The 23,894-nt window shown below is 36.4% G+C and overlaps 1 protein-coding gene across 2 annotated transcripts in view; it reads left to right on the forward strand.

The window, feature by feature from the left end:
- LOC131253276 (DNA-directed RNA polymerase III subunit 2) overlaps positions 1–23,894 on the forward strand; it is a 166,908-nt gene that overhangs the window by 33,908 nt on the left and 109,106 nt on the right. For both annotated transcript variants that reach the window (XM_058254230.1, XM_058254233.1), the window contains 6 exons: positions 12,123–12,228; positions 12,309–12,419; positions 14,633–14,692; positions 20,970–21,008; positions 21,106–21,156; positions 21,247–21,345. In XM_058254230.1, the coding sequence (XP_058110213.1) occupies positions 12,123–12,228; positions 12,309–12,419; positions 14,633–14,692; positions 20,970–21,008; positions 21,106–21,156; positions 21,247–21,345 (466 nt within the window). The remainder of the gene's footprint in view (positions 1–12,122; positions 12,229–12,308; positions 12,420–14,632; positions 14,693–20,969; positions 21,009–21,105; positions 21,157–21,246; positions 21,346–23,894) is intronic.

Below are 23,894 nucleotides of genomic sequence, written 5' to 3' on the forward strand. Positions count from 1 at the left end.
ATTTTCTCTCACTTTTTACCCTACCTCCCTTTTTTCACAACTCTATTGCTCTCTCTCTCTCATCTCTCAATCTCTCTAGTCTCTTAACTCTCTTACTCTTTCTCACACTATTATTCTCATTCTCTTAAAATGCCATCAATAAAATTTATATGTTATTCTTTCACATTTTTAGTATATGCATTCATTCGAGTAGTTGTTAATTGACTTGTTATAGTCCAGTATAATAAAACTATAAGCAATCCCTTCACTTATAGTATTCACTTGTAGTATTTTCACATTTCCTCTTCTTTTTCTTCTTCTTTCATCTCCTTGAGGTGGAACTCTTAACTTATTTGGGGGCTGATTTAACTCAAATTCGCTTTCATCATTGTGCCACCATTTGATGGGTTGTGTAGTCATGTTACGTGAAGGTTTGTGAAGCTCACCTTAATACAATACCACCTTGATGGGTCAAAGTGGGCCATCACACGTCTATGGTTAAATCTATGGTCAGATTTGAAGATAAAAGTGTGGGCGTGGAAGTTGTTTTTAGCCAAGGTTGAAGATCAAGTGTATGTGTGAATGGTGTGAAGCAAGTATTGTTCACAATTAGTTGTGTTTGTGGCTATATGTTATCCTGAAGTACGTGTTTAGTAAGTTTAAGTTGAAAATTTTTCTCTTGTGTGATTGATTTCTTTATTGTCGTGAATATGAATGTCAAGAATGAAGCCAAGAATAATCTCCTGTCTCCATCTGAGTTGATGAATATGCAAACCACATTAGCTAAACTACCTACAGTTGATCAAATTTCTAGAAGTATTTCTTACTGGTAAGAGAGTTAAAGTATTCGACTTCCCCGAAGCCTGCAAAAAACTCGACAAAATTTGAAGATTGGGTGGTAGAAGATGCTCAGATTAGACGTTTGTTGTGGAATAGTATGGAACTTCACATTAGTGTGAACGCCATCTTCTTTAAGATGACAAAAGAAGTTCGGGAAAACTTTAGGGAGATGTATTCGGGTGAGATGAAGCTAGCCTGTATCTATGCGTTACTCCAGAGTAATTTTACTCCCCACAAAATGGCAAATTATGAGATTCCTTGTCAACATATGATGAGACCATGAAACGAAAAAGAGAGGAATTTTGTTTTGCTATATCCCTCTTTGGCTTTTTTCATGTGTTTGAGCTTTTGGGAGTTTAGATCCTTGACGGAAGTGAGATTCTGTTTGTTGTGGAGGCATTTGCTTGAGTTTGCATAGAGTTGGTCCTCATCTTATCGGTCTGTGTTTGTTTCTTCGTTTTTGGTAGAGGAGATGAAGTCGAGGTGGTTGTGGTCGTGGCAGACGATTTGGTGACAAAGATATTGGGAGAGTTTGTTTTGGAGGCAGGAATACGTGGGAAGGTCGCGACACAGACTTAGTGGTGGTCGTGGTTGTGGTAATTGGCAGTATACTCATTGTAGTATGAATAAGCACACAGTAGATACGTGTTGGGATCTTGTAGGTAAATTATCTTGGGCAAATCAGGTTCGCTCCTTGAATGATGGCTCTGACGGTTATGTCTTCAAGTCTGTCTCCACCCATTCCAGCAGGTGATATAGTTATATTGTCCAAGAAAGTATGCCAAGCTTTCAAAAGATCGCTCCACTCATACTTCCTCCTCAACAATTACTCTTGTTCAGTCAGGTATGATTTCTCTTGGTTTCATTGAGACTGTTCCTTGGATTATTGACTTGGAGCTTCCAATCACATTATCGAAAAAATGGACGAAAACTGCATGTCTTCGTTTGTTAAGTTTTCGTCCATTTTTTCGATAATGTTAGCGGATGGTACTTCAACCTGTATGTCTGGGTTGGGTACTGCTCGCCCTTCCCTAGCTCATCCATTATTGTGAGCACTTTATTTTCCTCAATTTCCTTTGTTTGTTGTCAGTAAGCTCCCAATTCCTTGACTTGTTTTGTCACTTTTTATAGAATGGAAATAGTAAAGAGAGTAAGTTTCATCTCCTCAAATGGGACGAGTTTTGTAAGCCTATCGGGGGGTGGGTTTGGCAATTTAGCGTAGAAGAAGGAAATCTTTGGAGAAATTTGATAATTGCAGAGTGTGGTGTGCAAGAGGGCGGATGGGTTGTTATAACCTCATCCACTTATAGAGCTTAAGGCGCTTAGAAAGCTGTTATGGCTACACATCATATTGGAGGTGGGACATCTCCTTCAAAGTTGGAATTGGAACTCGGATAAGATTTTGGGTGGACATTTGGTGCGGCTCTTAGGCACTTTAGGGCTTGTTTCCTAGAGTCGCAAGGCTCGCTCTGGACAAGTTTATTCAGGTGGTAGATTGCTATTCTAGAGATGGTTAGAAGATTGTTTGGTCTCCTCCTTGTCATAGGAACATGTCAGACAATGAGTGCGATGAGCTTTTATCTTTGATGGAGCTTCTTAATTCGGTCACCCCAAACGTTAGGCAGGAAGACAATAGAATTTGGGTCGGTAAGAAATTTGGGAAATTTTTGGTCAGAGCCCTCTATGGCCTCTTATCTCAGATGCCCTCTAATGCAGTCTCAACTCATCGTTTTCTTCATTGGTTCTACGGGGCATCCCCTCAAGTTGCTTCCTTTGTTTAGTTGGTAGGGAGGAAGAAAATCTTAACTATTGATAATCTTTAGAGAAGAGTGCTCGTTTTGCCCAACATCTGTCTCATGTGTATGGGTAACAAGGAATCGATTGATCATCTTTTTATCCATTGCCCTTTTGCCACAAGAATTTGGGGCCATTTTCTTTCGTACTTGCATACATGTTGGGTTATGCCGAAGTCGGTGGAAGAGCTTTTATGGGCCTAGCTTGGTGGTGGTGGAGGGAAGACTCGGGAAGTTTTTTTTAGAGGCTTCTCATCATGACAGGTTTTAAGGTTTTAGGGATCCAAGAATGGCCGTTGTTTCCACAACATCATTGAAGGCAAGAGTGAGGTCATTTTAAAGGTTAATCGGCTTTTGTCCGAGTGGGCAGTTTATGTTAAGGCGGCCTCGGTTGCCTTTCCTCTTTAAGAGTCTCGTGGTGTTTAGCGCTTGTATTCTATTTCGCTTTGGCGGGTTTTTAATAAATTTTGGTTACCTTTCAAATTTATATATATATATATATATCCATCATATTGTGAATTTTAGGATCTAAAGATGGGGATGATGATTGGTGGACTTGAAATGAATGGACTTTGTTACCTTGACAATGGTATAACTAGAGCTGTGTTGCTGACAAATGTCTCTCCTCATTAGTGGCATTTCGGGATTTGCCACCCTTGAGTAGTTTAAAGAGTCTCCTCACCTGGGTCGAGTTCGTGTTACTAGTTTATCTAATTTTAAGTATTTTATTATCGTTGTGGATGATTCCCGAATGACATAGTTATACTTAATGCAGGACATTCTAAAGTATTCTCTTGTTTTAAGGAATTTCATATGCAAATACAAACCCAATTAAATGTTAAAGTGTGTATTCTATGTTTAGACAATGCTAAGGAATGCGTATCTCATGATCAATGATGTCATAATTGTTATCGTATCGTGAATCGTAATCAGGGATGAATTGTATCCTATCATGAATTGCTATCCTTTACTCATATTTGGCACTTACCTTGGAATATGTACATAATTATACATAAGGGGAGGCCTGTTGTCGCAGTAACATTAGCATTAATTTTGTTCCAACAGAAATGTCACCCTTGACAATGATTTCTAAATTCGTTAAAAATCAAGGAACTGGATGTGGAAATGTGGAAAGAGAAACTCAGCTGCACTCATTGTGGCAGGAGGCGCCTACTCGTGACCACTGTTGGATTTTGAATCCAAACCTTTGACCTGAAGATCTTTGATCAAAATTATGAGCAAACATGACTGTGACTAGGGGGAGCCGTTGACCAGTGATGATGATGATCCAAGGGATAAGTCAATTAGTGACCTTCAGCAACAAGTGATAGCTTTTCAGGCATCTCTTTCCACCAGAAAACCTTGGAGGACAGTTGTGTACATATGCATCTGCCAATCATGTCTCTCAGACTTCTTGAATCATTGATTCAGGAGTGTCTGACCGTATGAACAGTATGACAAATGTTTACTCTTATTCATTTATTTTAGCAGTATTAGACTTGTTGACAAGTCCTTTCCCAAAGCTATTAGAAGAGGCACTTTCGTCTCTTCGATTCACTGTCTATTTCATTTGTTGTCCATGTACCATCATTTCCTTCTAATTTGTTCTTTGTTAGTGTGCTTTGACCAAACAACTAAATTGTTACGCTATCTTTTATCCAACAACTCATTAGTCATTTAGGATCTAGCAACCAAGAAGAAGATAGGTGGTGGTTGTGAAGATCAAGGGCTATATGTTCTTGATTCCGTTTTTCCTTGTTCTCCTTTTATTTCTGCTTTTGATATTAGAAACAAAGATCAAGTGATCATTTGACACATTCGACTAGGGCATTTATCTCTGTCATGTCTTCAGTTGTTATTTCCTGGAAAGTTTAACAAATGTGATAGTTTCCAAACATATTAGGATTTTTTTTTTCCCTTTTAAGTAGTACAAAGAATTTGCATCCATTTTATCTTGCATCCATTCACTTTGGTCTAGGATATTTTTTGTCCTTAATTGACAATTCTCATTATTCATGGGTTTATCTATTAAAAGGTAGGGAACAAGTCCCATTGATTATAAAGATGTTTTGTAAGATGATTCTCACCCATTCTGATACTAAAATTAAACGCTTTAGATATGATAATGCCCATGAATATCTATAGCATGATATATTATCTGTTTCTTAGATCATGGTGTTGAATTCTAGTTTTCATGTCCATATACACCATAACAAAATGGTATGGTAGAATATAAAAATCGCCATCTTTTCAGAAGTAACACAATCATAATTAGTTGGCATGTTGGCACGAAAATCACACTGGGATGAAACTATTCTTTTAGGCACTTATGTAATCAAATTGGACCCAAACTGTTGTTCTTAAAGGTAAACATGGAAAATTTTGAAACTAGATGCTTTTGTTTTTGCTCTTCCTCTCAAAGTATTTGATTGTACTTGCTTTATGCACATACTTGGACCATCCCAAACCATACTTGGACACCAACCTGTCATATTCATCTTTTAAGGGTATTCTAATTCGTGAAGAGATGTTTGCCCTCAAAAAACAAAAGACATGGGAGATAGCTGCCCTACCACACGAGAACACATTGTTGGCTGCAAATGGGTTTCCATTCTTAATTATAAGCCTGATTATTCAATTGATCATTATAAAGCTTGTCTCATTGCCAAGGGCTTCCCCCAATAATTTGGAGTAGATTACAAAAAAAAATTACACTAATTGCTAAAATGAATTCTGTTTGCATTCTTCTATCCATTTTGGCTCATCATAATTGGCATCTTCATCAATTGGATGTCAAGAGCGCGTTTCTTCATGAAGACCTCCATGAGGAAATCTATATGGTACTCCCTTTAGATTTTAGCCTAAGGGGGAGATAGGAAAAGTTTGTAAACTATGAAATGTTCTTATGGACTCAAACAGACACCTCAAGCATGGTTTGAAAACTTGGCAACAGAGGTTCTCACATTGCCTTCTAGCTAAGTCAGTTTGATCATTTAGTTTTTGGAAAAAGGGAAATGGTCACACCACCATTCTTGTCGTCTATGTTAATGGTATTATCCTCACTAGGACCAACATCGAAGAAATTAAACAAGTTAAAAGATTTTTGGTTGCTTCTTTGAAATGAAGGGTCTTGGCCTTGTCACATATCTCCTTGGGACTGAGGTCCCTCGTCTAGAAGAGGGATATTTTTATCCTATTGAAAATCTGTTAGTCAGTTCATGCAATGCCCATGTTGTCATCATCTTGAAGCCAACTATAGAATTCCTCTTGAAAGTTTGCACTTGGATTTGGCCTTTATAGTTCAACCATAGTCACTTGAATATTATAGGCTTTTGTGATGCTGATTGGGCCGGTTCTACATTTGATCGTCGAGTAACAACTAGTTATTGTACTCTTTAGGTCGCAACTAGTGATTATAGTATTGATAGTATTAGCCAATACTACTGATATCGCACGGTGCCGATACGAAATTGGGTTATTATTGGGAAACTTCCTTGTATCTGTCAATATAACACGATATATCACAATGTATAAATGAAATATCAATACATTGTGGTATTTTGAAAATATCCCAGTTATATTTCCCCAATGTCATTGATACTAGTGTTTTCAGTAGCGTTTGTAGCGTAGCTATGATCCTATGTAGTGTTAGCAGATAACGTAAATCCCCTATAGCATACGCTATAGACGCTATGTAGTGTTAGCAGATAACGTAAATCCCCTATAGCATACGCTACATGGGTCGTGGCGTATGTAGCGCATGCCACTTTTTTTTTTTTCTAAATTTTTTAAATTTTTATAAATGATAATTATATTTTGTATTTTGCACTTAATACTCTTAACCTGTAGGATTTGAATTTCTTTTCATACTTGTGACTTGTGGTTTGAATTAAACGTGATCAATTAAAGTGGTTTGCTTAGAAAGTCGTTGATGTGATAATGATTTGATTTGGTTTATATATATGGATTGACTTTTGATAAAAGATTAATAACTTGTTTGAACATGCTTATACTTAAAAAAAAAATGAATAATCTTTTAAGCATTTTTCTATATTTTGGTTTTTTTTTTCTGGTTACTATTTATCATATAAAATTTTCTATTTTTAAATTAAAAATAGATGTATCGTGTTGCTTACTCTACACGCTACGATACTTGCGCTATACGCTATAGAGGGCTGAACGCTATGCAACACACTACCGCAATTTAAAACACTGATTAATACTTATCACATGTGTCGATATGTATCAACAATATCGCATTTAAAAATTTAAAAAATTCGTTAGAAGTCCATTTTTTTTAAATGTTTGTTGGGAACTTGGGATTACGTTGCTACAGGGATTTTGACCAATCCTTTTGATTTGTTTAGAGAAAAAAGTAGATTCGGGTGTCGAAATTGAGATTGGAGAGCGTGTGGTACCAGAAACCAATTGGTGAGTTTTTGCTAATTTAAATGGTTTTCTCTTTTTTAAATTGCTTGGAATTTGTGGAATGAAGTTAATAATCAATGATTTTACATGTTTTGCATGCTCAATCATCGATTTTGACCTTCGATTTTGAATTTGGGGAAAATGGAAGAATTAGGGAAAAATCAGAAATTTTCCCAATTTCATTTATTTAACTTGAACTTAGGGTGTGGAAAAATCATGTGGGAGTGCTTGGAGGATGATCTACAGATTGATGGAACTTTTTTTTTGGATTTTTTGAGTAAAATTATTATTTTTTAAATTAAAAATATTGAGAAAAAATAAAAAAAATATTTTGAAAAAATTACATTGACGAGACGTTATTTGTGCCTTATATTTATGCGTTTAGTAGAGTGTGCTGATCTTAACATTAACGACACATTTATTTATTTTAAAAAATAATCTTATTTTTTAAGTTATAAAAAATAATTTAAATAAATGCACTATACGTTTTACAACAGATTTTTCTTTTGAATGATTGGTTGTGTCCTCATACATGTCTTCTATGATTTAAATTAATATGAATTGATTTTGAATATAGTTGCATTGCTTCAGTCAGACAACGCATAGTTTAGGACCTTGTACAAAGGAAACTTATCATGTGTACTTTTTAACATCCCCTGAAGTTTCATTTAAAAATTCGAACAATTTTCCAATGATTCCCAAAACAGAAGGTAGATTACACGATGCTTGTGATATTTCCCATGCAATGGGTCAAGCACATAGTGACAAATCTCGTTCTTGGCAATTTCTCGGCGTGGAGATTCTTGGAGATTATACAAAAATTGAGGTTTTTATCGTGAAAATCTTGAAGAAAATAAAAATATTTAAAAATATTTATTGTGAGTTATTAAATAATATACATATATTCATATAGAAAATTCCTTAATGATTTTATTGTTTTTGAGGAAATTTCTCAATATTATTGCGATAAAACAATGATATTTTAGAATATGCTGGTGTGTGTAATTTTTGAAGATGAACTTGTCTTTTATTGATACTAATGAGCACAAAGGGTCTATTTATAGTAAATTTACTTCCTAGCTAGAATCAACCCCATCATTTGTATCAAAATCCTTTAAGCAAGAAATCAACTTGATTACATTCTTCTTTGCTGTTTTATATACATTTGCTTCTGATTCACTTTCATCTTGGGAGCGTTGTGCATTCCCCTCCCTTCAGGTAGCCCATACTATTGCCAGCATCACTAATTTCTGCCACTTAATCTCTTTCTTTTTTGTATCTTTGCCACACCATGCCAATTGGAGAGAATCTGGCAATATTTTGAAAACCTCGAAATAATATTGTTTGTTGCATTTCTTGTGATATTATTTGCAAGAGTTTCAAAATCTTGGCTATATTTGTCATAGTGATCAACTAGTTTGGGTTAAATTAATCATGAATGATATGGGTTTCCATGTCTCCTTTCTATTCTCCTGTATTACGACATTAGGTTGCTATCAATATTGTTTCTAATCCTATCTTTCATGAGCGGACAAAACACATCGAAGTTGACTGTTACTTTGTTCGAGAAAAGTTAGGAACCAGGATTCTTAATATGCCATTTGTCCGACATCCTCACCAAGGCAGCTTCATCTCTTTGTTTACGGGATATTGTTGGCAAGCTTTGCAGGTCTAACATTCATGCACCAGCTTGCAGGGTGTGTACATAAATCTTGGTTTACATGAGAGCACCGTAAAGAGGAGGCTTTGGGCATATTTTGGAGTTGTAACTTGTAACTTAGTGTACCCTTATGTATTTAGATTAAGATGTATGCCAGAGACAATCAATCTTAAGATTAGTAGTTGCCTTTGTAGTGTAAAATGGTTATAAGTAAGGCACTAATGGAGGTGAGGATGTTCATTAAGTCCTGATTCTTTTCTCTCTTTACCATGTGATTTTTCTCTCTTTTCTATTCTTCATTCTTCTCTAGTCTTCTTCAAATAACAATATCTATGAGCAAACTCTTTCTTGATCTTCTTTTCTGTATCAATTTTCAATCTTAATTTGTATTTACATTTTTCCATTTCCTTCCCCTTCCCCTTTCTTCCTATGTTTTCTAGAGTAAGGGTTACAAAGGTATCCATGGGGCCCTCTAGGGGAGGTCGTTTACCACTAAAGAGTGACACATGACGGTTACTACCCACACTTCCAATAAATTGAACTTCTCTGTCTCCACCATCTTTTTCATCAACATGCAAAACAAATGTACTAACTTAATTTACATGTCACGTTTCATCTTTTTAAAGCTCCCCATCGTGTATGCCTTAATTTCTTTTACCTCATTTGAGACTTTTGGGGGTTGTATCACATCGAGATGTCGATTCGTTTTCCGCCCCTAATGAGATGGGGAATTAGTAACCTCTTTATCTTCATTTTTTTGACAAGGCCCAACCCGGCTCGCGTTGTTCCAACGTCCAGCGGGCATGCAGTCACATTTTGTCACAAGCCAATAAGTTGTTTTTGTTGGCAAGTCTATTCCTCTATTGACTTTCCACAAACATATTACTTACCATTCTTATCATTAGGATCGTTTAGATAAGAATACTTCTAGCTAGGGATCCTTTGATCAAATGCTTGTAGATGTCGAAGCCATCTTCAAATGAAGAAGAAAACTACTACTAGTTATGAAGAAGTGGACCAACAATGATTAAAAACTTGCCCGTTGTACACTTGTACTCAAATTGGACCCACCATGAAAGCTCAAATCTAGAAACTTCTTCAATAAATTGCTTTCAAGAAGTCCAATGCATGACCTTGACAGTCAAACACTATTAGAGGAAAGAAATCGAGAAGTTTGGAAAATCTAAGATATTAGATATTTGGGAGGAAATCTCAAGCTTTGATCTAAAAGAATGGAGTGAAATTGTTGAAAGAGGCTTAGAAGCTCTTTCTTGTATGTTTCCATCCTAAAGGTTTTTAAAATACCCAAAAAAACCACAATTCTGAGGTATGGGTAGCTCACATAAAAACACAAGTATGCCGCTCTAGGTGCTAGGAACAAGCCTAGTGTCCCCTTCTCGCCTAGGGTCCATGCATGCAGTGTTCAAATTATCTCTGATATTATCGAAATATCTCCGAAATTATCCAAATATCTCTGATATTATCGAAATATCTTCGATATTATTTTTATCTCCAGCTCAGCGATACCAATAACACTGGTAGCGATACCGATAATGTAGGTAGTATAAAAAATTTCAGGTATTAGCAATGTATCGCCAACGTATCAATATCGCTAATGTAATCGTCAATATTTTCAACTATGTAAATTCTAAGGGTCGCTTGTATTACCAATGCATCAATATCGCCAATATTTTTGTCCATGTAAATTCTAGGTAATGCTTGTATCATAAGTGTATCGACGATATTTCAATAATATCACCAATGTATTGATATCATCAAAATTTTTATTTCAAAATTTTTCATGGGCACATGGTTGTATGTAGTGTTCAATTTGTTATTGATAATATTGATAATATCTTGATATTATCGATATCGCAATATCTGAGATATTGAGAGTACAATCTTTCGTTTCCTTTCCAATTGTTGATGATTTCTTAGTGAAATATCATGTGTTGTTGATATTTTGCAATATCGATCGATGTTTGGATGTTAAATAGGCCGGAGGGGATGGTTGGACTGATTTCTTATAACAACACATGCTTTTAAGGCCCCATCAAATGGAAACCTATTATGTATGCTTTTTTTTTTTTTGTAATTTTTTTTTGTACACACACACACACACACACACGGAAACGCTCACCTGCGAACTAGTTCGTATGTACTACATGCGAACTTTTTTGAGAACCCATCATACGTGATGTGGATCCAAAATCTGAACCGTTCATGTGAAGCAACACCTCGTGAAACCCCCCGGGCCCAAGTTTTACTTTGATCTAAAACTTTGATGGCCCATGAAAAATGAAAACAGTTTCCTCCCTTGATTTGCATTTCTCTTTGCTATGGCCCACCAGAATTTTAGATCAGGGTGAAAATTTGTCACATGGGATTTCATCGGATTCCACATCACATGGACCGTCAGATTAGACACCCATGACACGTGTGCAAAGGTGCGCACGTGTGTAGGTGCGCAGGGGAGCATGACTCTCTCTCTCTCTCTCTCTCTATATATATATATATATATATTTCTAAATATGCAAATATGTACATTTTTACATCTCCTGAAGTTTCATTGAAAAATCCACCGTTTTTCCTATGTTTCCCTGCATTTCCGCTTATCAGTGATATTATTGGCGATATCAATATTGTTTCCATATTCCCGGCCAGCGAAACTTGTAGTGATACCGATACTTGAACACTGCATGCATGTCACAATTGGCCCAAAACGCCTAACCGTGCAGCAATTCGAAGGCCTTTGATACCACTGGAATATATCTTTTACAGTAAAATGTATATGGATAAACTGTTTTCATAGCAATAAGCTATTGATTAGATGTATCTGTTCTGTAACATCTTAAGGAAAACCGATTACCTATTGGCAACAACACCATTTCTGAATTTTCAAAATAACGACACCACAACTTGTGGTTCCTTGCTTCGTACCAACCTGCTACTTGTGTAAAACATCTGTACCAAGAAAATATTAGGCCCCACCAGGAAGATGACTTGACACAAAAGTCAGGCTGATCCTCTCATCAGATGGCCACACCACTGGAATGAATGGACAACCATGGTTTGATTCAACATTCAGTTGTGGCTCACCTAGTCAGTGGATCAGCCTGAATTTTGCAGGGGGTGATCTTCATGATGGGGATTACCATTTTCGTGGTATGGTTGTCCTACATGGTGTGGCAACCCAAGCTGTGGTGCCTTTGCCTGTAGGTGATCAGTTCTCCATCTAATATGGGTATTTGTATGTATAAAATGTTGTCACATACTCACATGCCCTTAATATGGATATGGTTTGTAACTTGTAATTTGTATACAAGGTAGATGCATAGGCAGAAGAATTTGATTTGGCTTTAGCTTTTTTATTATAAATTTATAATAATATCTTTTTTTACCTATTTGTCCCTTGTAAATAGGGTAACAGGCTCTGTTACTAGCAGCACACATGAAAGGAAAAGCAAGACAGTGATTGTCATGGACAAAAAGAAGATATATTTACAGCTCAATGCATTTAGTAAAATGGTATTTATGTCAGAAAACCCATTTTGAAGGGATTGCTTTCAAAAAGAATTTGTTTGCTTGATCTTAGATGTCTTTTGTAGATTCCTATCATGGTGATCATGAAGGCAATGGGAATGGAGAGTGATCAGGAGGTAGTGCAAATGGTTGGTAGAGATCCTCAGTACAGTGTCCTCCTTCAACCATCAATGCAGGTAAAGTTTATGGTTCTTAAATCTCTCAAAATGTATAATTGGGATGGGTATGAATCTGTTTGTTGATAGATTTGGTTAGGTTGGTAGAAAGTTTTAAAATGGCAAATAGGTGATTTCTTGCGAACAAACATTTTATCTCATAAAGAATCTTGTGTTGAAGAAATGGAAGGTTCACGCCCATGCTAAAAGAGCTTTCTTGTAGGTTTATCAATTTCAAGATTTTGCTGTTCATTTAGTTTCCTTGATTTTTGTCATGCTTATTGGACATGATAACTTGGGTATATCAATAAAGATATCAATGCTATCATTCAAGGGTTGTTGATGCCGTGACTGTTCTCTTAAGGCTGCAATTGTTGTCTACTTTTAGAACTGATGTAGTAAATGTTTCGTTTAAACCAAGGTTGGCAACTTGGGAATTGACTCCATTCACCCATAAAGTTTGACTTGAAGGGGATTGGGGCATGGCTTGGGTGGACAATAATTCATGTTTAAAATTTACGTCTGATTGGGAGCAAATTTTTTTAAAGAATGAGAGCACCCCACATGACATAGGACAGCCCTAATTATGATGCATGCTCATGGAAATAATTAAACAGCGGAAATAAAAGGAATAAATGATCTAAAATTCTAACAATAATCATCATAACTGAGAAAATCATAAAGGAAACATGCAATGGAGCGGGCCATCACTACAACCATGGAGTATGGAATTCAATTACTACTTAGGTTGGATCCGGCGAGGGATGAGACCTCCCGATCTTGCATGGTCACACCCAATCGATCAATGAAGATCACTAGTCCGAAGAACCAAGAAGTTTCTCGGATTAGGGATTTGAGAATTTGGGGATTTAGGGTTTAGATCGGTTCTCAAGATTTTGATCGAAGAGGACTTAGCCAAAACAAAAAAATAGAAGAAAGAAAGTTATTACCTTGAGGAAGTTGGAGGGGCACAAGAAGAAATTAGAAGAAGAAGATCAAGGGGAGAGAAGAAGCACCATTAGAGAGAAGAGAGGAAGGAGGCAACCAACGGGTTTGCTTTTCATTAATCAATAGTTGAAATTCGTGTCTTTACCCCACTTAAATAAGCAAATAAAGACATAAAATTACTAAAATACCCCTAGAATAAGCAAATAAAGATATAAGATTACTAAAAGACCCCTAACTAAGTCAAAAAATGCACAAATAACATAAGTATGGGAAATTTTGTGCGCTCGGTCTTCTTTCTCCAATCTTCCTTCACATGTGTCTTCCCTAAGTGGGGTCTTCTATATGTCCAATCACATGTGAAAGGTCTTCAGCTCCTCAATATTCGCCTATCCACAAGGACGGCACTTGTGGTTGGCGCTTTCTTCGTTGGTACACCTTGAATGCACCTGTGTCCGCATCACCACATCTGCTGGCACATGCGATATCTGGGTTGTTTATCAAGCAGGGTCCTTGTTGACATGTCCTGTCCTGGAAAGTAGTCGGTTTTATGGGTGTTTTGTCATTACTCGATTAGCTACCAAGTTATGGGCATTCATAGTTCCTCGTTCAAGTGCCAGAGTTAGGGCTGTGGTCTTCATTGTAGCTAGAGGATAGAAAGTGGAAATGTGAAATGAAAATAGGCAGGCTGTTAGTAGAAACTCTTGTATCATTTAAAATAACATATTGTTATCAACTTAAAATAATATATTACGATGTTATATTTCAATAGTCTTCATATAATTAATATCATACGTCTTACAAAACTTTTTTTAAAACCAAAATTACAATGGGATATGACTCCACATTTTCTTTTTCTTTTCTTTTCTTACTTAGCCAAATCATCAAGTCGTTGAAACACTTGCCAGAGTCATGTCTATTTTGTGCTTTGATCTGAGGCTATACCTTTTTTAGACTTGGCAATCGGCATGGCATAAAACAAGATTTGACTCTGGCAAGTCACGTGTCAACTTGCCAACTCAACCATCCTTGATTGAAACTTGGGTAACTTTTGTAGTGGTCCATGGCACAATGAGATAAATGTTCTAGTTTGCCTTGTGTACATTATGTTACAATGTGGATCATCTTGTTTCAATAGGTAGCCCTTGATTGATCTTTTGATTATTGCAATGTGGATTGTCTTGTATATCTTTCCATAGCTCAAAGAACTATTTTTGCAATATGATGATTATTTGCAAATTATATTGATTTTCTTTTGTTTTTTTAATGACATTTTACCTTTGTCTTAGGAATGTGCATCAGAGAGGGTATATACACAAGAACAGGCGTTAGAGTACCTTGAAGCAAAGGTATTGGTTAGCCATTCATTCAATGTTTTCACTAACATACTTGCATATACGTATGTAGTTTTATATATATATATATATGCTAATGTCCCCACCATCAGTGGGACAATAGCAATGTCCCCAAAGCTTTTAAATGACACGTGGGATAGCCTATGTTGATTTGAACCGTTCATTCAGTCATACAACTAGGAGCATGCTATGGTGAAAATCACACCAATCAGTTGATCCTAAGCGTCCAGTCAATAGAATGAAAAACTGGATGGTCTAGATTGAGTAGAGAAACAAAATTGGTCCAATCTTCATCTTGAAACATCTATTTGAAAGATCCCACTTTTTATTACTTATGACTCGAAAGTGGCACTTTGGTTCGATGATTCCCAACCATGTGATCTATGTCTCCAAAACAACAGACGAGCATAATAAAATTGGCCCCATTTGAACGGTTAGGATCACCGGATCAGTGTGATTCTTGCACCATGGATTCCTTTAGATGTTACTATTGAATGAACAATCAGATTGATGAGGCATTGTGTGATTTAAAAGCGTTGGGGAGATTTGAAGTGTTCCCATGAAAGTGGGCATGTTAGCAAACCCTTTATCTCTCTGCGTGCGTGTGCATCCATCCCCCTTGATAGGGTGGAATGGTGGAATAGGATTCGTATAGAGACTGTTCCCTATTAGTTGGGATAAGTTTACATGATGATGTTGATCTGTGTGGGGGGTTGGTTATTCTTGTGTATGGACATGTGGGCGGGTGAGTTTGTGCACACCCTAGATTGTGGAGGGATGCTTTAGAATTTAAAGGTTTTTAAATTAATCCAACTAAAATAGTGCATATGGAATGCGATTTTAAAAACACTAGGATTAGTGTTGTTAAATTCTGACGATTTACGATATACAATTTGAGTTGAATCTTAAGCAAAAATGATTTGAATCCCACCTTGAATCTCTTTTTATATGAATCCTACTATTCTACGATTCAAATCCCAATTTATGATTCAAATTATACTTGTTCTCTTCTATTTTAAGCTTCACTTGGCTTTCATTTTATGTTTTTAAATTGGTGGGGGCTTTAAGAATTGTTCAGGAAATGTAATTTTCTTTATTTGTTCTTTATAAGAGATTAAATTATACATATTCTTTTCAATGTTAAATCATGGAGCTTTTTTGTGACTTCTTAATTGGTTAAAACACCAAATTGATGTATGGTTTATCTGGAATGTTTTTATGGATGGTTACGAATATGATCATGTTGACTTGTATGTATTGTGGAATAATGTTTAGAAATCAAAATATCTTTTTTTTTTTTTTTTAGTTTGTCAGTCTACAGTATCCAATGCTGCTTTTCCCACGTGATTCTACATTCAAGAAAGGTAACAATTACATAATTTATTAAAGGATCCTTGTATAGTTTTTAAGGGAAATTTCTTAAAAGACAAAAATAAAGGAAAGATAATAATCCTTCGAGTCTTTGACACTATCATGACATGGTATTACTTGGTGCATACTGATGGCAAAAAGATGATTAATTAGTTTTATTTTTTATTTTTTTTTAAAATTTTTTTTCTCATTTTTTATGTTGTTTCATTTTTTTTATTTCAGATTTTTATGAAAATTGTAAAAAATGTTATGATACGATTTGTGATTTGATACGATTCAACCCCTATTACGATTTGCGATATGATTACGATTTTGACAACATTGACTAGGATTGAAAATGAGGAAGAGAGATGGCAAAGAAGTACCCCAAAATGACCATTTTCAACATCTGGGATCGATAATTTAGGAGAGCAGAGAGATTGAGAAGGATGTTGCTTATAGAAATTGAGATGGTCGATGTTCCTTCGAGTTTAATGTGATTGCTGCATGCCGATGAAACTGGAGGGAAAATTCTATAGGATAGCTATAAACAACCATGCTTTATGGGACATAGTTTGGGACAGAGAACGAACAACATGTTCATAGAATGAGCGTAGCTGAAATGAGGTTGTTGGAATAGATGAGTGGCAAGACAAGGATCGAAGTTAATGCATTTGATGAAACTTAGGAGGAGCAGTAGTAGGTAATAAGATGTGGGAAAGTAGACTTAGATGGTTTGGCCATGCACAACGGAGAATAAGAAGTACACCGCTCAAGATGAGTGAGTTGAGGAGGGCCATAAATGGGCAAAGGGAAGGCTCAAAAGGATTTGTGGGGAGGTAGTAAGAAAAGACTTGATGACCTATGGTTTAGTCAAGGATATTGTTCTCGATAGATTATAATGGAGGAACAAGATTTGTCTACCTGACTTGAAGTAGCTAAGTTAAGACTTAGATGATGATGATGTTGATGATCATGATGATAAAGGCGACGATGATGGTCCTTGATAGTGTGGAATGCTAGAATAGGATTCATGTAACTGACCCCAATTAGTTAGGATGAGACTTACATGATGATGATAATTCACAAATTATTATGTGAATAAAAACTGACAATATCTTATAAACATTCTACTAATGTACACAATAAAATATCTCTAGGAGTCATCCAGCTGGTTGGCTAGCATCTATTATCTAGAATGTTTGAGTTAATTGACGTGTGGATCTTATTCAGTTCATGAAATATTGTATTTTAGCAACACTTTTGTGGTTTGATAAATACCCTATGTCACGTAAGGAAAGAGCTACCAAGGGGTGTTTGGATGTATGAAGTTGGTCACTCTGTAAATTAATAAATTGTTTAATTGGTACTTAACTTTTATTCAACAATTTTCTTTTTCGGCCATTTCGTTTACAGATTAATGAGTTAGTAACATTACTATTTGACGAGTCTTCTAGGAAATATCATTTTAATAGAGTGGTCCACATCAATTTCTCATGCACTTTAAGAATCACTTTGATCGGAAGATTCTAACCATAAAATCACTGGCCATCCAAATTGTCTGTTCAAATCATCATCATCATCTAAACCTCATCCAACCTAATTGGGTTCAGTGTCTGTTCAAATCATCATCATCATCTAAACCTTATCCAACCTAATTGGGTTCAGTGTCTGTTCAAATCAATCACAAAATAAAATGTAGATTATTGGTTGTAACCATCCTTGATATGGGATCCAATTGTTTATACCTCTTCATTATCATTCTGATCCAATGATCATGGCCATCAGATTAATGGCTGTCATACATAGGGTCCATATCAAATATAAAATATAACCCTAAATAATCAATATGAACTTGCTCATTATGTGGGTCTTGCAGTGTGTTACTGTACCTTTCAAGACTGATTATGTTTGCTTGACCTTCAAATTGAAAGCTAGTGAAATGAATGGTTTGTATCAATTAAAATTGAGATATTAAGTATGGTTCATCCATCATGTGGGTCCCTCCTTGGGTTGGCCATAACTTTAAGAACCGTTTTGATCATACAATCTTGCTTTTTGATCAATTGTTGGCAAATTGAATTGTCTAGTAGTCTAATTATCAATATGTACTGTCCGTCTTGTGGATGCCACACTAGATTCCTCTTATATTTCAAGAATCCTCTTGATCGGACTATCTTAAGAATCTGATTGATGGCTAGCCAAATTGATAATCCTTATTGATTTGAATTTTGTTGTCAAGAATGGTTACTCCATTGTTTGGGTCCTGTCTGAATTGCCCATATGCCTCAAGAATCATTATGATCAGGCGATCCTCGCTATCTTGTTAATTACCAGTAAAATGGATAGCCAACTCAATTACAACAAAATTGTCGTATAATGTCTAGACAGCTCATTATAGGCGCCTGTGTTGGATTGTTGATATCTTGTAGGAATCTCCTTGATTGGGCGATAATAAATATTGATCAACAATAAAATGATGGTCAAGCATACTTAAAATGTTCCAAAAATCAATTTGGATCATCCATGATATAAACCCACCTTGGATTAGACATATCTCTTGATAATCACTTTGACTGGTAATTCTAACCATTTGATCCACGACGACTAGAACGTAGGTTCTGGATTGTTTCTGGTACAATGAATCAGATGATCATGATAATTCTGGACCACTGTTTTGAATGACGTCCGTAGCATAGCTACGACACTACGTAGCATTAGCAAATAGGCAAATCCCCTGTAGCTTACAGGGGTTGTAGTGTATGTAGCGTTGTAGCCTGTGTGTAGTGTATGTAACATATATATATATATTTTTTTTGTAAATGATAATTGTATTTTGTATTTTGTACTTGATACTCTTAACTTATGCGATTTTAATTCCTTTTCATACTTGTGACTTGTGGTTTCAATTAGACATTATTAATTAAAGTGGTTTGCTTCGAAAGTTGTTCATGTGATAATGTTTTGATTTGGTTTATATATGTGGATTGGCTTTTGATAAATGATAATAATAACTTGTTTGTACATGCTTATGGTTGAAAAAATGAATAATCTTTTAGGCATTTATATATATATATATATAGTTTTTTTTTTTCCTTACTATTTATCATATTTTTCCTGTTTTAAAATTAAAAATAGAAGTATCGTGTGGCTCACGCTACATGCTACAAAGAGCTAAATGCTGCACAACATGCTTCTGCTATTTAAAACACTGGTCAATATCTTAAGAATAACATTGATCTGTTAATTGTAACTATACACCAGTGGCATGGAAGGCCCAAATTAGATTAAAAGTGGCTTCAACGGTTGATTTGGTGGTCTCACCTTAGGTTGCCTATCTTTACCAAGCATTACTCCAATTAAATGGTTCTTCTAATTTGATCACTGGTCATTAAAATGAATGATCCATGTCAATTGTAGAGGTCTGATTATTGATCTAGTTTGTCCAAACTGTAGGACCCACTTGGTTGTCCATGTCACCAGTAACCTCTTTGACTGGATGTTCATAACCATCCAATCAATGGCCAACTGAATGGACGCTCACCTTAGGTTGCCTATCTTTCCCAAGCATTACTCCAATCAAATGATTCTACTAATTTGATCAATGGTCATTAAAATGATTCAATGAATGATCCATGTCAATTGTAGAGGTCTGATTATTGACCTAGTTTGTCCAAACTGTAGGACCCACTTGGTTGTCCATGTCGCCAGTAACCTCTTTGACTGGATGTTCATAACCATCCAATCAATGGCCAACTGAATGGATGGTCATGATCAATCATAATTGAATAGGTCCAAGAATGGATTTTGATTGTCCATCATGTGCCCCACCTCGGATTGCGTATCTCTAAAAGAATCAATTGTATGGACAATCCTAACCGTTCAATCAATGGCCTACAAAATTGATGGTCCATTATGAAGTCCAATAACTGATTTTCACCATCTAATGGACTGCACATTTTCTTGCATGGGCCATTTTATTGATCGTGGAGCTCAAGATAACTTCCCAATGGAATTGGCTGATTCATGAATTGAGGAATTCACCTTTTTTCCTGGCCTCACACTTAATGCCTTTGGGCCATCTAGTTGCCTAATTTGTTATTTGGGTGAAGGGCTACTGCTTCAATGTCTCAACAGCACACTTCGTGAATTGGGTGGTATTAAAATTGCCAAATTCATGAATTACATGTTGATGCAAAACTTCTTGTATGCTTCATTTTTTCTTCTTTCTTTGCAGTGAGTATCCGCTGTTGTCATCTTCTGTCTCTGTCAGCATGTGGGTGATCAATGACATGATCCTCACTGTTGGCAATCTTAAGAAAAGAAATTTTGCAATTCTGAATGGTCGCAGGGAGGCGGAAGAGGTTAATCATCTCTTCCTCCATTGCAGAACTGCATGGGCTGTTTGGAAAATTTTTTTTCAACCTATTCTGAGTTTCGGGCCTTGAATTATTCCATCAATGATCTGCTTGTGGGTTGGGTGGATGGTCGTTTCTCTTCCCGCGGGATAACTTTTTGGAAGCTGCTCCCTTATGCACTGCTTTGGGGTATATGGAATGAAAGGTACTGCACAATTTTTTGAGGCAAGAGCATGCTGGTCTAGTCACTTGGTAGGAGAATTCTCTCCATGGTCATGGAGTGCGCCATTACAAATCTTGCTTTCAGACGAGTCTCTATTCTTGATTCAGCTTGGGAATCCTCTTCGGGATCGATTCCTAGTTTTTTCTTTCTTTGTATTGTATTATTTTGAGTCCCTTGCTCTTTGGGGCCTGAAGTTTTATTTTTGTTTGTAATAATATTTCAATTGCCATTGAAAGAAAAAAAAAACAGTGAAAAAGAAAAAGAAAAAGAAAGGGTAGGTGACCTGCATCTACACGAATGCTTCATGTTTATTTCCTAGTCTCATGATTTTTCCTTGCAGGTGAAGAAGTCGGCTTTCTTAAATGATCGGAGCGAAAAGGTTTTCATTGGCACTATTTCCTTTTTGAGGTGTTACTTATCTTGAAAATTCTGTTTATTGTTATGATTATTTTTTCTCAGATGTTTACTTCTTGTAGGAAGCTGGTGCAATGGGTGTACTTCTTAATCTCTTTCTTGCTCATGTCCCAGTGAGTCTTGTCACAAATTTATTTTTCTTTAAGAAATATTATTGCTCTATGTTCAATTTTTGTTTTCTCGTGACACTTTCTTCTTTGCAGGTTCATCAATATAATTTTCGTCCGAAATGTATATACGTTGCTGTAATTTTGAGACGCATGATGGAAGCGTCTTTAAATGCAGAAACTATTGATGATAAGGTAAATGGTCAGGCTTTTGCTATGAAGCCACTGCTTGTTTCTTGCTCATTTCCTCGTGTTACAGTCTCTTTTGGGTTTCTCAATTGTTCACTTGTAAGTTTCAGATTTTTTTTACAAAGGTAATGATGTTTTATTAAAAACCAAGAGAAGCTCAAAGGAAAATTACAAAATTTCAGCATAATACACAGGGGATAGCTTGCAATTTTCACATGACTCTAAACATGAAGCCCACCCCGTAATCCAACCAAGTCCTAAAATCTCCGAAACCAACCCAATTTGGTTTTGGAAGCACGGATCATTCCTTTCTCCCCCACAAAGCTCAAACGCTTGGCATAAGTGACATCATCCAAAGCACCCTCCCTTTCTTCTCTACTCCACCTCAATTCTATTGTAGAAGAAAACCTTCCATGGTTCTCGGCATCACCCACCCACATCACTCTAAAAGTGGCCAAAAACCTCTCCCACACCTTCCTAGCAAAGGGGCTATGAATAAAAATATGATTGACTGACTCTGCATTTTTCATGCACAACTCACAAATGTTGGGAGTCAACATATTCCTCTTTTGAAGATGATCAATTGTGAGCAGTTTGTTTTTCCCCACCAACCAAGCAAAGGCTATTATCTTAAGGGGTGCATTATAGTGTCGAAGTGTACCCTCTTTTCTTCCGGGAGGAAGACCCCTGCATCAATTTATAGAAAGAATGAACTGAAGACTGACTTGACATCTCCTTATTCCACACTAACTGATCTTTCTCACCAATGGATGGATGATAGCTTTGAAGTCGATCCAAGAGCCGAATGCGATCGACGACTTCCTCATTTGACAGGTTCCTTCGACATGGAGTCCAAACCACTAGATCAACGATCATAGAAAAACAACGATCTATGTAAATATTCTCTTCCAGGGATAAGCTAGCTAGCCTCGGAAACTCCTTAACCACCCTCTCCCCCATCCAAACATCCAGAAACAAATCCTCTTTCCATCCCCCAAAGCGAACCGGATGCCCTCCTTAAACTTGGGCAACAACCTTTCAACTGCCTTCCATATCACTGAGACCCTATACAAAGAGGAGTCTTTAGTCTACAATCCCCCAACCTCATAATAAGTTTCAGATTGTACATGCTTAAAATAGAAGTTCTTAAAATATTATGATAAATCAAAAAAGAAAAATTAGGAAAACGTATGAAATCCCAAATTTGTTTTTCCAATATGTATGTATGTATGAACATTTTGATCGAGGATTTTTTTTTTTTTTTAAAAGGCCTTGAAGGGCAAGGCTTGGGTGCATATATCCTTCAATGAAAAAAAAAAGGATACGAGAAGAGGTCAGAGGGGTGTGCGTAGTCCTCCAAGATGGTGGGCCAAGCCAACACTTCCTTCCCTCTTCGATTATCCACACTTGCCAACTCGATCAAGCTAGGTCTATCCAAACAGGTCCTAATGGCGTATAATAGTTATAACACATACATTAATGATTTATATTATGTGATAGTAAGTATATTGGAAATATATTTACTATACAAATAATTTATTAATGTGATGTAACTATTATATGCTATACGGGTCTTGTTTGGATGGCTGTTCTTTCCAAATAAGACCTTATAGCATATAAGAGTAACAAGCCGACCCCTATTCTCTCTTTCCTTGATCGCTACCTAGTTTCCCTTGATTGGATTGAGGCTTTCCCTTTAGTTGCCTAGAGTGGCCTCCCTTGTCCATTTTTGGATCATTGCCCCATTCTTTTGGAATCTTTTGAGGATAGTTGGGTCTTGAAGTCTTTCAAATTTGATCTTTCCTGGTTGGAATTTGATGGCTTTTCTTGCTTAGGTTTTGACTGGTGGAACCCCTTTCTTATCTTTGGTAGCCCTAGCTTTGTCCTGAGTCAGAAACTTAACTCTTAAAACACAATCTTATCAATTGGAGAAAAGAGACTCATGCTGATCTCTCGGCTGCAGCTTCTAACATTCTATTGAACCTTTAGATTCTTGACTTGTAGGAAGAATCAAACGCTCTTTCTGGTGCGGACTTTAATCTAAGGTCTTCCCTACGAATGGAATAGTCCAAGTTGAACATTCAAGATGAGATCAAAAGGAGGTAGCGATCCGGAGCCCTTTGGTTCTCTGCAGATGACAGAAACACTCATTATTTCCATGCGATTTCTAGTGCTAGATCCCGATCCAATAAGGTTATTAGCGTTTCGGTTAAAGGATCCTTGGTTGATAAGAAGCAGCAGGTTTGTGATAACATTACCTCTTCCTTTTCTAATATCCTCTCAACTGATGATTGGACGAGGCCTTGGCTGGATAATTTGGAATTTTCTTAGATCTTTGTTGAGGAGGCTTCTTTCCTTGAATCCCCTTTTTTGGAATATGAAAATAGGGTAGCAGTCTTCTCCCTTGGCGAAGACAAATCCCTTGGCCCTGAAAGATTCCTTTTTGCCATTTTTCAAGTCTTTTGGGCATTGTTGAAGAAGAATATTTGGAACTTCCCTTATTGCTCTCATTCCCAAAATTGAATGTGCCGTTGATCTCAAAGACTTTCGACTTA

This window comes from Magnolia sinica, chromosome 1 (genome assembly GCF_029962835.1).
Source record: "Magnolia sinica isolate HGM2019 chromosome 1, MsV1, whole genome shotgun sequence".
Classification (NCBI taxonomy): Eukaryota; Viridiplantae; Streptophyta; class Magnoliopsida; order Magnoliales; family Magnoliaceae; genus Magnolia; species Magnolia sinica.